This window comes from Fistularia commersonii, chromosome 23 (genome assembly GCF_037954325.1).
Source record: "Fistularia commersonii isolate RoL2024-O1a breed Wild chromosome 23, RoL_Fcom_v1.0, whole genome shotgun sequence".
Taxonomy (NCBI): domain Eukaryota; kingdom Metazoa; phylum Chordata; class Actinopteri; order Syngnathiformes; family Fistulariidae; genus Fistularia; species Fistularia commersonii.
Genome location: NC_141306.1, coordinates 8,480,728 through 8,496,207, shown reverse-complemented (window position 1 = coordinate 8,496,207; position 15,480 = coordinate 8,480,728). Strand labels below are relative to the sequence as shown.

The following is a 15,480-nucleotide window of genomic DNA, read 5'->3' as shown; positions in this document are numbered from 1 at the left end:
GTCATTTTAAGAATTCTCAAAGGCCGTGTTCTCTGGATGGCATACTAAATATATTCATCAGTTTTCTTTTTTTTTTTTTTTTTTTAATTGTTCTTTTTATCTTTGCTTCTTTTTACATGTTTATGGCATTTTGATAAATATGATTTGTCATTGATTCCATTTGTACTGACTGCATCCCGATCCGCTTCTAGCGCTCTGACTTTCACTTCGTGACCCTTGAAGCCGACAGCTGGCTCTCTCCCTGAGGCAATTTTGAGGGAAAATCACTGCACACTCAAAATTAGTCAATGTTGCAAATAGTCCTTAATTTTAAACCGATGGCTGTAGATCTTCTTCTTCTACTTTTCCCTTCAGGGGTCGTCACGGCGAATCTACCTTTTCCATCTAACTCTGTATCCTCCTCTCTCACACCAACTACCTTCATATCCTCTCTCATTACATCTATAAATCTTCTCTTTCGTCTTCTTCTAGACCTCCAATTCCAGCATCCGTCTTGTCTCCGAAACATCTAACATGTGCTGTTCCTCTGACGGGCTCATTCGTGATCCTATCCATCCTGGTCACTCCCAAAGAGAAGCTCAACATCTTCATCTCCGCCATAGACTGCTATAGATGAATTACCAAAAATAAAACAATGAAAAATTCAATGTCCATGTCGGTGCACTTCTATGAGAAGAACTGCCCAAGGTGAAACGCATGGCTGGTAATGTATAGTGTGATTGGTTTTAGATGAAATTAATGGTGATTAATGATCATTAAGAGTAGGAGTCCCTGAACTTTTTCTTTTTTTTTTTTTTTTTTTTCTGACCTGGGGTCACAGAAAGTGTGACGATCGCAGAGGTATCTAAACGTAAACATTTATTGTTTTCCAGAAAGCCACACATAACCAAAAATTAACCCTTTCTGGGATGTTTTCAGGAAAAAAAAAATCAGAAAATAAATAATGACATTATTAATGAATAATGTCTTTGTCTCATCAAACAGCCTTTTCTTTAAACTGAACAAAAATATAATCGTTTGCCCACTGCAGGTTCAATACCCTGCATTCTGACTCTATTTTTCTCTTACCTAATTTTTTCGCCATTATTCCGTGTTATTTGACAGGGGTGTGTAAATGTTTTATTTTTTTTTTTGTGGGAGGGGTTTCAAATAAGACACAGACTGCAAAACGGTGGAATAAAATGTTACGTTCTATGCACATACAAGTCACGATTATGAAATCGTGAAAAAAAAAAATTATAATGCATCTCTGGTATTGTTCAGGGGCCGGGCAAAATGTGGAGGCGGGCCGTAGTTTGGGGACAACTGATAAAGAGTATTGGAGGATTGTTATTACATTACATTACATTACATTACATTTGGCAGACGCTTTTATCCAAAGCAACTTACAATAGAGGACATAAGCACTGCAAATAACTCTTGCAAATACAAGATGCACAGGAAATATACAGAACAGTAAGCTGGGATTAGTTTTGTTTATGTTTTTTTTTTGTTTTTTTTATTGTTTTTATTGTTATTATTGTTTCTAATATTTTGTAAGTTGTAGGTGTGAATGAGAGAGCGGCTGGCTTTTTGTCTCTATAGAGAACTAATTGAAAGAGTGTATGGTTGAATGTCTTTATGGCGTGTGAATAAGAGAATGTACGGTTGTAGACATGCAGACATACACGTTTCTATTGGAAACCGCACACACGCACATATTCTTTTGAAACGCATCTTTTCAACCAGAGACTGCGAGGCTTATTTCGATAGCATCAGAAAGCGGGAGCTGCTCGGGACCAGGATGCGGCTGCTGGGTAAGATGACGGACATGAAAGTTAATCACAGACGTTGCCGTCGAGTAATTTGCAAAAATGAAATCTCAAAAGTGGCGCGTGAGAGTGAAAAGGATTCCTGCAGCAAAGAAAGAGGGCGAAGAGAATAACAGCCCCGTATCTCATCAGTATATCTGCAGACATTGTGGTCGTCATGGTGATGGTCGGTCAACATGAAATCAGAAGGCATCGCAGAAATAGCAACACGAGGAATGGTAAGCTGGACGGAACGCATCTAGAACAAATGACATGTAGGGAAGTTCGGTGAACTCAACCCCAGTTTCTAGCCAATACTTTATTTAAAAAAGCTGGATCAAGACATAAATGATTAAACAATTGCAGAGTTTGGAAGGTGGCCTGTTCTTTTGTGTGACAGAAAACCTGCTGGTTTGAGCTCATTTTCACTTTAAATGTTCAAAAAATGTCACTCAAGCGAGAAGCAACAACATATAACTTTATTTGGACGTTAATGTTTGGGGTGTGTGAAATAAACAGTAACACCGCTGCTGTTTTTTTTTTCCCCCTGCAATGTGTTTTGTGTGAAGCGTAAATCAATAAACTCCAAGCAGCTGAATAACAAGAAACACTGCCATTATTTTCTTTTCAAAGGTATGTGATTCCACCGACAAATATGTAGCGTTTACAAGCAGCATGAAATCACGGGCGGGGTGTGACCCGGCACAGTTTGAGCGTCTCCATCCATAAAACATTGATTAGATTTCTGTCGGCATTTCATGCTGAGGTGGGAGACTCTTTCAGACACTGGCAGCCTGACAATGAAAACTTCTGCTGTTCCTCGGCAACCGAGTCTGCGGTTTGTTTCTGTGTATCACATCCACGGAAACAAGCGGCGAGGGTTAAATATAGCCAGATTTGTATCACTGTGCGTGAACCGCAGGTTTTGAATTGTTTTAAAAAGAGCATTTCATTGAATAAGCTAAGTGAATCTCTGAGGGATGAAGTTTTAAAGACAACTCGCACCACGGACACTGCAGGTTTAATACCGACCTTGAGCTGCAGAATGTCGACGGAGGTGTGAGGCGAGACTGTTTGGTTTAATTATTAATACTGCAAAATGTACATACTCATTGAAGCTTCAACTTTTTTGGTAATGAGCCTCATGGTAAAGAAGACACGTATGTGTGTTTCTGCCCCACAGTTACTCACGGCAGAGCAGCCGGAGGTGAACCCCCAAGTTTAACCTCAAAAAAGACAAGATTTAAAAACAAATAAAATAAAATAAAATAAAATAAAATAAAATAAAATAAAATAAAATAAAATAAAATAAAATAAAATAAAATTAAATTAAATTAAATTAAATTAAATTAAATTAAATTAAATCAAATTGAATTAAATTAAACAGTATAAAATAAGATGAAAAAAAACTTTTTTAAACTCAATACATGTATTCAACGCATTGGAAAACCAAAATCTATCGGTAATTGTCCTTATTTTTTTTTTTTTTTTAATGAAATGAAATTGAATTTTCTGAGACAACAGTGGCTCAGCTGGCTATTATCTACTTTCAAAGAAGACCAGTTTTGTGTTCGGACAAATGAAAGCTCTCTCAAGAAGGAGAAAGCATGTTATTTTTATCCTGCTATAGAAATGAAGAGCATTCATTTCTAGGACCTCTTCATGGTACCGTGAAAGATCTCGACGGTGCCCAGAGGAGGTTGCCTGCTACCGGGTCACACCACATGTGGCTCGTGGTTGTCATGGCGACACTTCCGACAACCGAGCCTTTGCATTGACATTGTTCCAGGCGAAACTTCATCTCAGAGCGTCACACAATGAAGGAAAAAAACGTCTGCAAAATTCACAACTGGGTCGAAGAGGTGAGTTTCTGTTAGTTAGATAGTTACTTACTTACTCGAGTTAGTTACTATTTGTAGCATCTAATAGATGAACAAATTACGTAACGACTGTATTTGATCCGTGACAACGTTCTAGGTTCACTTCATGTTTTGTCATCAGAAGAAACTAAAGAAAAACAATGGCTGACTTGATTTCACAGAGTACAAACTTTTTTGGGGGTATTTCGTGCTTAAGAGAAATCTAATCGACCCAAAACTCCAAAACTACAGTAACAGGACACAAGAATTAGTTTTCATTCTCACTTCAGTGTTTGTGCACTCTTATGTTGTGTTGTCAGGTTTGTTCTCTCTCTCTCTCTCACACACACACACACAAACTTTGTTACAAGAGGTAAGGACAAATATGTTTTTCACATAGCATTGATACTTTTCATATGGTGAATCCCTAATAAAAAAAAAGGAAAAAAACAAACTAGACCATCTAGGAATTGAGAAAAGAAAACAAAATGCATAACGCTGTAAAAAAAAAACCAAAACATGATTATCTTAAAAACACAGCAAACATGACCAAAAAAAAAAAAAAAACAACACAAATACATTTTAATCTAAATAAAACTCAATAAACATAAAAGTATTTTTAACCCTCGTGCGATCTTAACATTGTGTTTACTCCCCTAGTTTGTACCCTAGTGGTGTACAGCCCACATGGAAAAGAAATATCACTTTTTCTAATTATCAGGTCTCTTTAGGAAAAGTCATAAAATTTCAAGTTGAAAAAAAAATAGGTTAAGGTGTTTTTTTCGACAGCTAAACATGGTAGTGGGTCACTTTTGACCCGCAAGACAACACAAGGGTTAATTATAGTTGTTATCAAGAACAATCCAGTTACACCTTCGACTATATCATATTGCTGAAAATGAGTCGAGTGTTTCACCGAAACCCTTTTTTTCCCCTCCGTCTATCCAGACCGCAGTCGCACACTTGGATTCTGAGCGAAGCAGAAAAGACATTCAGAGATCTGGACACAGAGGGATCCTCACTCTGGACTGGGAGGCCAAGATGGAGGCAGCCAGCTCAGCAAGAGAAACTTATGTCCCACCCAAGAGTGTGGGGGTGAGGCTTCGAGGTGTGTGTGTGTGTGTGTGTGTCCCTTTTAATATTTCTAACTCAATAGCAACACAATATTTTTAAATCACGTGGATCGAAACGGGGATCTTAATTGATAATCAAGCTGCAGCTGCTATTCTTGCGAACGTCATCGTGTCACATACAGGGCTGTCTCGGAAAATTAGAATATTGTGATAAAGTTCTTTACCTTCCGTAATGCGATGACAAAAACAAAAATGTCAAACATTCTGGATTTGTTACAGATCAACTGAAATATTGCAAGCTTTTTATTATTTTAATATTGCTGATTATGGCTTACATCTTAAGAAAACTCAAAAATCCTATCTTGAAATATTAGAATATGATGAAAAAGCAATTATGTTTTTTTAATTGCATTACAGAAGATAAAAAAAACTTTATCACAATATTCTAATTTTCTGAGACAGTCCTGTGGATAGTTCAAAAAACAAACGCATACTCATGCATACACACACACAAACACACACACACACACAATACATATTTATTTGATTTGGTTTCCTGGTTCAACAGGTGCAAGAGAGGAGCTTTTGGAGAAACACTTGGCACAGAAATTCAGGTAAAAAAAATCACTTCTACCTGCTGTTTCAATCACAAGTGGCTCATTTAGTGAAATATAGCGACACAAATTGTCAGTATGTATAAAATATTTGTGTTTCTCCTCCTGTTGTTCCTGGAAGTACCTTCAAATCTGGTGGATTCCAAGTTGAACCTCAGTTCACCTCATTATGTTTGGAAAAACAGATAAGAGTTTAAAAGATCTCCGTTTGTTTGTATGGATTGACACGTCTTTAGATTAAAATGTAAACTTCAGAAAAACAATTTAAGAAACTAGATTAGTTTAAAAAACTAGATTAGTCTTATGTGTATTTTTATCAGCATGCAGAGATTATAATTATCATACTTAACCCTCATATTATGTTAAGGGTCAATTTGACCCATTGGGTCAATGGGTGAAATGGGTCAAATTGACCCTTAACATAATATGAGGGTTAAATTGTAAATTTCCTAGAAATAAATGTCAGATAGTTGAAAGAGTACAATTAGGGTAGTATTTGATATTTTATTTTAAACGCGATTTGATCTCATTTCACCAGCTGGACATTTTTGTGTAATAGCTTGGCTCGAAAGGTTGTTTATTTTTTTTCTTGGACAATTCTTAGCTAACAATATGTCGAAGGTTATAATTTCCCATCAAGCCGGATCCGGTTTTATTATTTGTTTCTTGTTTTGTGGCGATGATCAATAATTTTAATAAAGAGTGACTCGATATTGTGCATTCTGACATGGCGGTCGCGGTTTTGTGGCTCAGGTGTTTGACAGTTGCTGCGTGTTTTGTGACCACACAAAGTCTAGAAAACCTTTTTTATTTCTCTTTTTTTTTTTTTCTCTTTTCTCACCGGTTTGATCTCATATGTCGTTTTCACAGTGAGAAGCTTCATGCCGAACGAAACCCGCCAATCCCCAAAACCGACTTCTCCACCACGACCCAAAGGGACTTTCAGGTCAAGGGGTTTGTGCCTGTCGGCCCACAAACTGATCAAGTAAGAGTCGAAAAACTGCGCCGAGTTCCACGTTTACGAAATTTTCCAAGGCTCAAATTGACTGTCAGAGTCACTTGTCATTGATTTGGCTTTTTACTGATTTTGATCCGTGAAGCGAACCTCCTGTGTGCAGCCCTTTGCTGCCGTGGTGATATCACCGCCATGAAATCTGCCTAGCGACCGTTGGCCGACCTGCCGATCCGGTAGCCTTTGCTTCAAATACTGAGCGTTTCGCCGGGAAAGTGTAATTTTTCCAGACTCGTAAATAGATGATGTCACTGAATGATTACCCTCTGTTTAGTTTCAAACTTTTCTATTTATTTTCTTCTGATTCGTCTGGGTCGAAACGAAACAGATGCTATTACGAAAACTGGGACAAGAGGCATGACGACAAACTGCCGGAAGATTATAAAGAGGAAGAGGGAAGTGATAAAAATACAGAAAGTATCCAGTGACAAATTTCAACTTTTATTATGTTTTTATAGCCATGTTCCTGGCAGCTATAAAATCTGATGCAGGCATTTTTTCGATCAGCAATTCTAGATGAATAATTAGCTTCTCTCCTCCGTTTAAGCCATGGGTGGGCAATTATTTTGGCTGGCGGGCCACATTTATTTTTTAATTTTGATGCACGGGCAAACTAGGTATGATGTAAATTGAACGAAACAAAAAAAAAAAAATTGAAATATTTATATTTTTTGGCATTTTATTTCAACATTAAAATCATATAAATATACCAATTATTTTGTATGTAATTATCCATACAAAATTAAACAAAAGGAAGAAATAAGGAGTGTCTAAATTCAATATTAATTGAAGATACTAAGAAAAATATTCAAAAAAAGTAGTTTGGCTGGCCAGATGTGACCCGCGGGTTGTAAAATGCCCAGATCTGGTCTAAGCTCTCCGTTATTTTGTCCTTTATCAAACTGGTGAGACGGCGGGAGCAGATTTCTCAAAAAAAAACACAGCAGCGACGTCATCTGATAAATAAGCCGAGCTCAAAATCTTCCTAAACCGGTCACAAGACAACGTTTGACCCTGATGAGATACAAGCTGCGCTCAAATATATCCTCTCGGCCCTTTTAAAGTGTGCACTCCACCTACGCACTTTTAATAACTTTTAAATGGTAGATGTTGCTGCAAAATGATGAAAGTTAGTCTGTGTTTTGTGTGTGTGTGTGTGTGTGTGTTTTTTTTTTTATGTGTGTGTGAATGCCCTTTAATATGGCGTTGGTGGATTTGGCCTTCATTGCACTCACTTTGAAGCCCAAAGCTACACCCGTTGAAATCATGCAAGGTGGCTCAGCAAATAATATTCTGATCCTCGGTGACAAGAGTACAGAATTTATTTCGGGGACACGTATTGCTGTTGGTTGGTTCACGTTTTTTTTTTTTTTTTTTTATCATTTCAGGGTTGTTCTTACAATACGGAGCAGGCCATTACATTCTGGAGTGAAAATTACCAGCAGATACAGGTATACTGTTTTCCCTATGCATTTTTATAAACATAAAGAAATGATGTATTCTGTGTTTGGTCCCTTAAACGTATGTTAGCTCGTGTTGTTTCTAATAAAAGGGTCACTTTCTAGTTTTCTCTATCAATTTTATGTAAATGCAGCTATAACACAACATGCTTGATGTGATGTGTAATCACACAAGCAGCCCTATATAGGCTGCTGGCAATGTATTACTATGTATTATCTCAGAAAATAGACGAAAAACGCGTCCATCTTAATTTTTTTTAGATGTTTTTACAGGCTAAAGGTATTGTTTGCCTCGTTTTTTTTTTTTTTTAATTTTCGTGTTTTTTTAGCCTTTTCCCTGGAAACTCACATTGTGACCTAACACGTCATCATAGCTTATACAGGACAAAAACAAACATTTCCTGAAAACACAGTTGCTCAGATTTACTGGGATCGGTGACCATTATCTAATGACAACTTTGGAAAAGGTATTCTTTTTTTTTTTTTTTTTTGACGTGTTGCTGGAACAGTCATGATAATACGGTAGCTGCCAAATGGCGAGGACCGCCATGGCTGTTGTTTTCCATGTTGTCAGCCTGCAGGAACTGAATCTCCATGTGTGAACCGTGTATGAAAAGCTGCGGGCCACAAAGATTATAGCTGGGTTTGTAGTATTTCTGTTCTCTCTGTATAAGCATGTTTCTCACTCCTCATAAATAACATAGATCCACTAATGGCACCAGATAATCTGTCAGAGCAGAAACAGCTGCTGCTCTTAGCAAAGTTGCTTTTGTCCACCAAGGTCATGAGGAGGATGATTATAGAGTCCGTATTGAAAGGCATTTTTCCCCTTTATTCCTCCCGGCTCTGTGGAAACTTTCTCCTCGTGTCTTGCAGCTGGATGGCTTGAGCTTACTTGTAGAAACACACGGTTTCTAGTATCCGGGAAAAATGTCAACTCGCTGAATGCTATTCTCTTTTTTTTTTTTTTTTCGTATCGCAGGGCGTGACAGCTGTGCGGACGCCCACTGTGAATTTCAGGAAGTCGTCGCGATTCAGCCGCCCAATCGGCGATCGGATGGATGAATCCAGGCCTTGACCCGACGCTGGAAAACACAGTTTTTGTGACAAATAAATGACCACGCTCTATTTAGGGGATAAATGATCATGTTGGCCGTGTTTCTGCCCATTATTTGCTGTTCGATCCACTAAATTCTGCCTGATTTCACAATTCAAAACGAGTAAGTCATTTTCAACCTATTAATGTAATATTCAGCATATGTGAAGCTCAGGTAAGTTTACAAAACTACAAAATAAAACCGGAAATGCGGAAGCGCCGCGCTTTTGTTTTCTACCGAGTAAAATTCGAGACGTATCGACAGCCGAAGATGTGGATCGTTTCCCCTTCTGGAACTTTCTAAAAATGTTTCTGGTTTTTAATTTTGCAGCTGCCTCTTAAGTTTACAAACTGATCCTTTAATCCAAAACCCTTTACGTCCCGGTGATTTCACAATTATCTTGATCGATATTGAGATCAGGGCTGTCAAACACCATAACGTGTTGGTTTTTCAGAACATCACGGGTCATTGCTTTTCACAATTGTATTTCTTGACACATCTCAAGTTTGGCTCTTGTAAACTGTCACATATCCAGAAAGGATCAATCCGTCATAATCAAGGTTGACAGTTTAATGGGGCGGTAATCATTTCTTGGAAATGTATTACTCGCCCTAATTTGTCTGTCATTTTTAAAGAAACAAGTTAAAAAAGTCACCGAATCCCCACTCCAGAGGAGATGCATTTTAAATACTTGATGGTCATTTTACCGCTTTTTTCTGGGCAAAAACCACAAAAGATGACAAAGCTTATTTGGGGTTTTTACCTGCAAGCATCTTCTTTCGTGTTTTTCATCGATAAAACGACTCTGTGCACTCAATGCACATTATCTCCTTTTTTGCAACACCAAGGCACAGCAACTGTGTACAATAATTATGAATATTGAACCTTTGTCCAACTCGTGAGGGTCTACAAAGATCATTTTAGCCTTTTAGCGTAAAAGGAAGTTCACTTGAGACACTCAAAAATTCATTCTCATTCGCAACCAACGGACAATCGAGAGTCGTCTTGAGACGGCGTGGAAGTTTGAGAATCCGCTAAAAGGTCAAAGTGCACCGCCAGAGTGAAAATTTCTTGCTGGGAGGTGAGTTAACACTTTTCGTCATCATCGTTTTGCCATTTTTTTTTTTTTTTGTGTTCACCGTGGTTTCCTATCATTAACACCTACAAGCCTTCATCCTATTTAAAACAAAGAGCGCTCTTAGAATTGAGTCCTGTAAAAATCTGTGTAAAGATGTGTTTAATAGAAAATACTGTGAATAGACACGGCGCATGATCTGTATGGAAATAGTCTATTTATTCATTTTTCTGCTTTACATGGGGAATAAACCAACAGATTGGAGGTCAGGGATCTAACACGAGCAAAAGAACCATCTGGATAATAAAACAACGGACTATGTCAAAACATTTTTTTTTCAATGTTTTTTTATTTCATATATAAAGGGAAGTAATTTCTCCTTTCTCAGAGCGCCTTCATTAGTCCGGGCTTTTCATTGGAGGATAAAGCGGTGAGAGTGAGCGGATTCACCGAGACAGGTCATCCTTAAAATACAGTCAACACTTTTTCTTTTAAAATTCAAAATACCAAGACAGTAACCCTGGAATCTCCAGGCGGGCGTCGGGTCTCACATCAGTCACAGGACAATTCCTGCAGCTGCTGATTCCGTCTGAGCTTGACAACGGCGCGTACGTTGTGGTAACTATGGCGACAAGTAATTTTAGCTTATATTTATATGCAGCTTTTCCCTCCAAACATTCAATTATCTCGTGGGATGAGGCGGGGAGACCGATTCGCCTCTGAAACAAAAGGCCGCGGAGCTCATTAGTTCCGACACGCCAAATGAAACGTGACGCGTCGGTTTTCCTTTTTCATTCCCGTTTTTTTTTAGTTCTTTGTTGTGTAATTCTGACGTTGCCGGTTGATACAAGAAAAAGAAAAAGTGACGGATTAAGATGCCACGGCGTCCGCGGCCGCTGCGTCGCACCGTCTAAAAATAACCCGAACTCCGCACCGATGACCCCAAAAGGTCAAAGATGCCGTCGTAACCCCCGACCCCTGACCCAATTGTATTCAAAAGAGTTTATTTTAAAACGAGGCAGGTCCCGGCTGGTGTTGTTTTGTGACTCTTATTACACTTGAGTGACGGTTACGCATCTGTTTTTCCACAAGATAAATACTTTCCCATCACTGAAAATCCCAGAAAATCCTTTAATAACATTCACACTGTTCTGAGGAGATTTCATGGATGCTTTGGTTTTTCTAACCTCACACACATGCAGACCTAAAATAGATAAAATCATCGCATCATTTTAGATTTTCACGCGGGTCGGCCGTGTTCATGGAGGGGACGGTCAAACACCTTCATCCTGGTTACCGAGGCTGTAACAAGCAGCGATTGCATGTCAGTGGGTGGAAGTGGGCGGTAATTACTGCCGTGGAGGAGGGAAGATGTTGTCCTGTGGAGATGAAATACACACACACACACACACACAGTCCACACATCTGCTCTGTCTAATACTGATAATATACAGCTAATGAGCAGTGATGTCATCACCAACACACAGATGCACTTCCTCTTCTTTTCTCCCTCTCAGCAGTCCTTCGTCGCTTTTCCGCAGAGCTTTTCTACGTTTGCACAACCCCCAGCATACAGACGCACGCGTGCGAAAAACAGTTTCAATAAATCTGATATATATTTTGTGGAAAACTAATATCAAAACAGAATGCTCGGATCGCTATCTCGTCATTCTCCGTCGCCGAATATTCCAAAAAGACGTTCAGTGCTCTGTCCCTTCCTGGTGTCTCCCTGTGAAGACGTACCGTATCGTACTTGTGGATCTTCTACAGGCCGCAGCTCTGAATATTGCATTTTCTGTCATATTAGAAAAAAAAAACAAACACATTTTTATTAATTGATAAGCAAGATGATGTTCTTTTGAAAGGAGTCTGTTTCTTGTCCTCACCACGTGATTTTTAAAAAGCAGCAAAAACACAGGGAAACCTGTAACAGGATAGAATAATGTGTTAGAAATGACATACACTGGTATTGGAATTGAATCAACCTCGGACGGGAAACGCGCGCACATGATGAGGATCAGCGGAAAGAGAATCTGCCGATTTTTATCGATCCGCAGTCGTTTATCAGTTGTGAATGAATCCGGTGATCGTAGCGGTGCATCTCAAGTTGCTAAATGGATGGAAAAAAAAAAGAGAAGCGAGGAAACGCCAGCTGCACCGGAGGCTCTGCCGACCCCCCCGGGGGTCTTTGTGGCTCCATTTTTATGTTCAAAGTGTGAAAAAAAAATGAAAATGCAGGGTTAGTTGTAACAAAACATGGACAAGCAGGTTGCCGCTTCACAGACGGGAAAAAAAAACATATATTTTTAATCAGTTTATTGAACAAAATATCTTACAGTTTATAGGATATACATATATACATATCACCTTGTATCATGAAACGCCTGCAGTTTGACTCCACCTTTCACGCCGAGCGTCCCAACTACAAATATTAATATATCATCAACCTCCAAAACACATTATACAAATCTGAATATAGAAAACACAAAAAATAAGTATTTATCCGTGAAAAGTACTCACTCTGGGCACAGAAAGATTCTTCATACAAAAAAAAAAAAACAACTTTTACAATCCTATTCTTTTTTTTTTTTTTTGCAGTTTTCAGTGTTCAGGTAATAAATATACCTGGAAAATTCCTTCTGGTTTTTATTGTTTGGTTTTGCTTCATTTCCCTCGGCACGGAAATCACCAGTAAAGACTTATTCTAGAACAAATAAAGAAGTCGCCGTTGTGTCCTCAGCCGCTCAGATAACGTACACATCAGTCTTGTCCCCGAGCAGCCAGTAGGTTCTCATCTTACCTTTGCCCTGGAAACACAGAAATCAATCGGTTCATCGATGAAGGAGGAGGAGGAGGAGGAGGAGGAGCAGGATGGGTGGAGCTCAAGTTACACCCTCTACTTCCTCCATAAATGATGGTTATGACACATGGAAAAACAATGTTGTTCGCGGCGGGCGGCGATTCATCGGTTTCCGGATCGCTCGATACGATACTCGCCCGACAGAACGGGGGAAAAACAAAAACAATCGAAGAAATTCAAGAAGGAACCGGCGGTTGCGCGTTGGTGAACTTGTTATAAAGTAATAACGACAGGCCTGTTTGGGAATCTGTCATCGCCCGGACGGATGCGAGCGGCGGTTCCGGGCTTCGCCGTACCGAAAACGTGTCCTTATTTTCTCCACGCTTTAACCCTCATATTATGTGAAGGTCAATTTGACCCATTTCAACCATTGACCCAATGGGTCAAATTGACCCTTAACATAATATGAGGGTTAAACACCAACGCTCTCTTCAAACACTTTATGTTACTTTATCCTCCTAATTCAGCGCTTAAAGTTCAGTTTGACTTGATTCTGGGAAACACGACCGCACTATTATTATTTACTCAAAACTTTTTTGTCTCTAATAAGCAATTTGAGATGTTTCCCGGGAGACTGAATTCGAGTTTTTTTTTTTTGTTTGGTTCTTTGCTCTATTTCTGCAAAAATGTGTCGAGTCACAAACACGAAAATGAAGCGAAAGAAAGTCAAGCAATACTAAGGGTTGCAGGCGTAAGACGGGGGAAAAAAAAAAATGCCTTTCTCACCTTCATTTCCACGTCTCCTCGTAGCTGTAGGTCAAAGTAACCGAACTCGTCCAGCACTTCTTTGGTAGCCGAGGACACGTGGATCTTCAGAGCTGGAAAACACAAACGCGGAGAATATCACCGTGTTTTCTGAGAGCCTCACAAACCACCGCATCCCTCCTCCTCCTCCTCCTCCTCTTCCTCCATTCGATCTCACGATATTCAGTCCTGTTGGAATTCCTGCTAAAATACCAGGATGTTGGCGCAGATCTTAGTTTTCCCCGTTTAATGTGCACGGAGCTGCGGGAGTGAAAGGTGACTCCCGCCTGGAGCTCCGGGCTGCAGTTTATCGCTGGCTAAGGACCCTTCGCTCTAAGTGCTATCAATTATTTACGGAAGGAGGCAGAACACAGGAAGCGTCTCGGTAGTTAATCAATACATCGGATGATTCGCTTGCAAAATACCCGACCGCGGTCCGGGAGAAGCGTCTCCCGCCGCCGCCGCCAGTCAAGAATCGAGATGTCAGTTTGGGAGGAATCAGACTCGGGAGGTCAATCCTCCTCGTCTTATTCCCAGACGCCAGATCGCGGTCTCGCCGAGGATTGTTTCCATCCGCCGCATCAGCGGGCGCTCAGTTCTCGTCTGAACAAACTGTTCGCCGCGGGACGAGCTCTCCTCCTTATCGGCGAGTGACGCGCGTCCACGAGCCTCCCCTCGCCGACGTCCCGACACGAGCGCGAGACGGCCTCGAGTGCTTCCGTGTAAAAACCAACCGTTATCTGAGCGACGAAAATAAAACGCCGGCGGAAACTCTCGGCTGGAGTTAAATAAGAACAACCGCGTTAAATGTGATTTGGAGTCATTCAGAGGCGGAGTGACAGCAAACAGAAAAGCTCCGGCACCAAAGTTTGCGCGTTGAAATGGCGTCAGTGTTAAACAAACCAGAAGCCAGTTCTCACCTTCTCCGTTGGACTCCATCCGAGACGCCGTGTTGACAGTGTCTCCGAACAGACAGTATCTGGGCATCTTCAGCCCGACCACGCCGGCGCACACAGGACCTGGAAGGGATCAGACCAAATATAGTCACCGCTCTTCTTACACCGAGGGAAACGGTTGTGAGCGGACGATGGGACGTGTGGGCGAACGGCAAAAGTATGAGCGATTATAGACGGCGACGGGACTTAGTTGGGGTCGGCGCTCACGGCTCCTTCGAACGTACAACCCATGAAATGCGATATAGATTATGGCTGAGTTTGGCCTCTTGTTCCTCATTTCTAACAGGCTGCTGGAGACAGACGTTGGTACAAAGGTATGAATTCCGGGGACTCATCTGAGTCGAAATCTATATCAAATCCTTAAATTCTTGAATCCCTGTTCCGATTTTAATTCGTCCCTTGTTCCCCGAAAGAGACGCACGTACCGATCACCTAGACAGTGGAGATCAGGGGTATCAATTCAACTCATTTTGGTCCGCGGCCACATATGGCTTATTTGATGTCAAGGGGGCCGGACCAGTAAAATAATTACCTAGAAGTAACGCTAAGTCCAAATTTTTCCTTTTTTTTAGACTAAAGAAGGTAATTAATAAAAATCTTTATATGACATGAACTGTTACTCTAAAAAATACATGACAAATTAATATTAAAAAGGAAAATTAAAAAAAGAATTGATGAAATTACAAAATTACACCCTGAAAATATTGGTGATTTAAAAGAGAAAATCTTGTCACAGCTGGAAAATTTGCCACTAGAATTTATTAGAAAATTGATTGATAGTATGTATCAGAGGAGGTATAATGTTTACAGGGCTAATGGTGGCTATTCTGGTTATTAAATCAATCTTTTTAATTTTGACTTTTTTTTTGCTATCGTTTTTTTTTAATTTTTTTTATAGAAATAAGAAAAAAAAGATCATCATTAACAATGTCGCTATACT

At 39.8% G+C, this 15,480-nt stretch overlaps 2 protein-coding genes across 2 annotated transcripts in view; one reads left to right on the top strand and one right to left on the bottom strand.

Annotated features, from left to right (window-relative positions):
• The first annotated feature begins 3,475 nt into the window (after positions 1-3,475).
• Positions 3,476-8,886, top strand: spag8 (sperm associated antigen 8). The gene is made up of 6 exons (XM_086170119.1): positions 3,476-3,652; positions 4,598-4,757; positions 5,291-5,336; positions 6,207-6,321; positions 7,737-7,799; positions 8,791-8,886. The coding sequence occupies exons 1-6, from the start codon at positions 3,608-3,610 to the stop codon at positions 8,884-8,886; spliced, it is 525 nt and encodes a 174-aa protein (XP_086026245.1). The 5' UTR covers positions 3,476-3,607.
• A 3,363-nt stretch (positions 8,887-12,249) lies between these two features.
• npr2 (natriuretic peptide receptor 2) overlaps positions 12,250-15,480 on the bottom strand; it is a 62,640-nt gene continuing 59,409 nt past the window's right edge. The window contains exons 20-22 of the mRNA XM_086171123.1: positions 14,505-14,603; positions 13,567-13,658; positions 12,250-12,787 (exon numbers count right to left, since the gene is read on the bottom strand). Of these exons, the coding sequence (XP_086027249.1) occupies positions 12,725-12,787; positions 13,567-13,658; positions 14,505-14,603 (254 nt within the window). The 3' untranslated portion in view covers positions 12,250-12,724. The remainder of the gene's footprint in view (positions 12,788-13,566; positions 13,659-14,504; positions 14,604-15,480) is intronic.

What these genes read in the sequence shown, in the direction of transcription:
- spag8 (XM_086170119.1), top strand. Translation starts at nt 3,608, where the DNA reads ATGAAGGAAAAAAACGTCTGCAAAATTCACAACTGGGTCGAAGAG. An exon ending in TCGGCCCACAAACTGATCAA is followed by an intron (nt 6,322 to 7,736) that starts GTAAGAGTCGAA and finishes TTATCATTTCAG; the next exon opens with GGTTGTTCTTACAATACGGA. An exon ending in AAAATTACCAGCAGATACAG is followed by an intron (nt 7,800 to 8,790) that starts GTATACTGTTTT and finishes TTCGTATCGCAG; the next exon opens with GGCGTGACAGCTGTGCGGAC.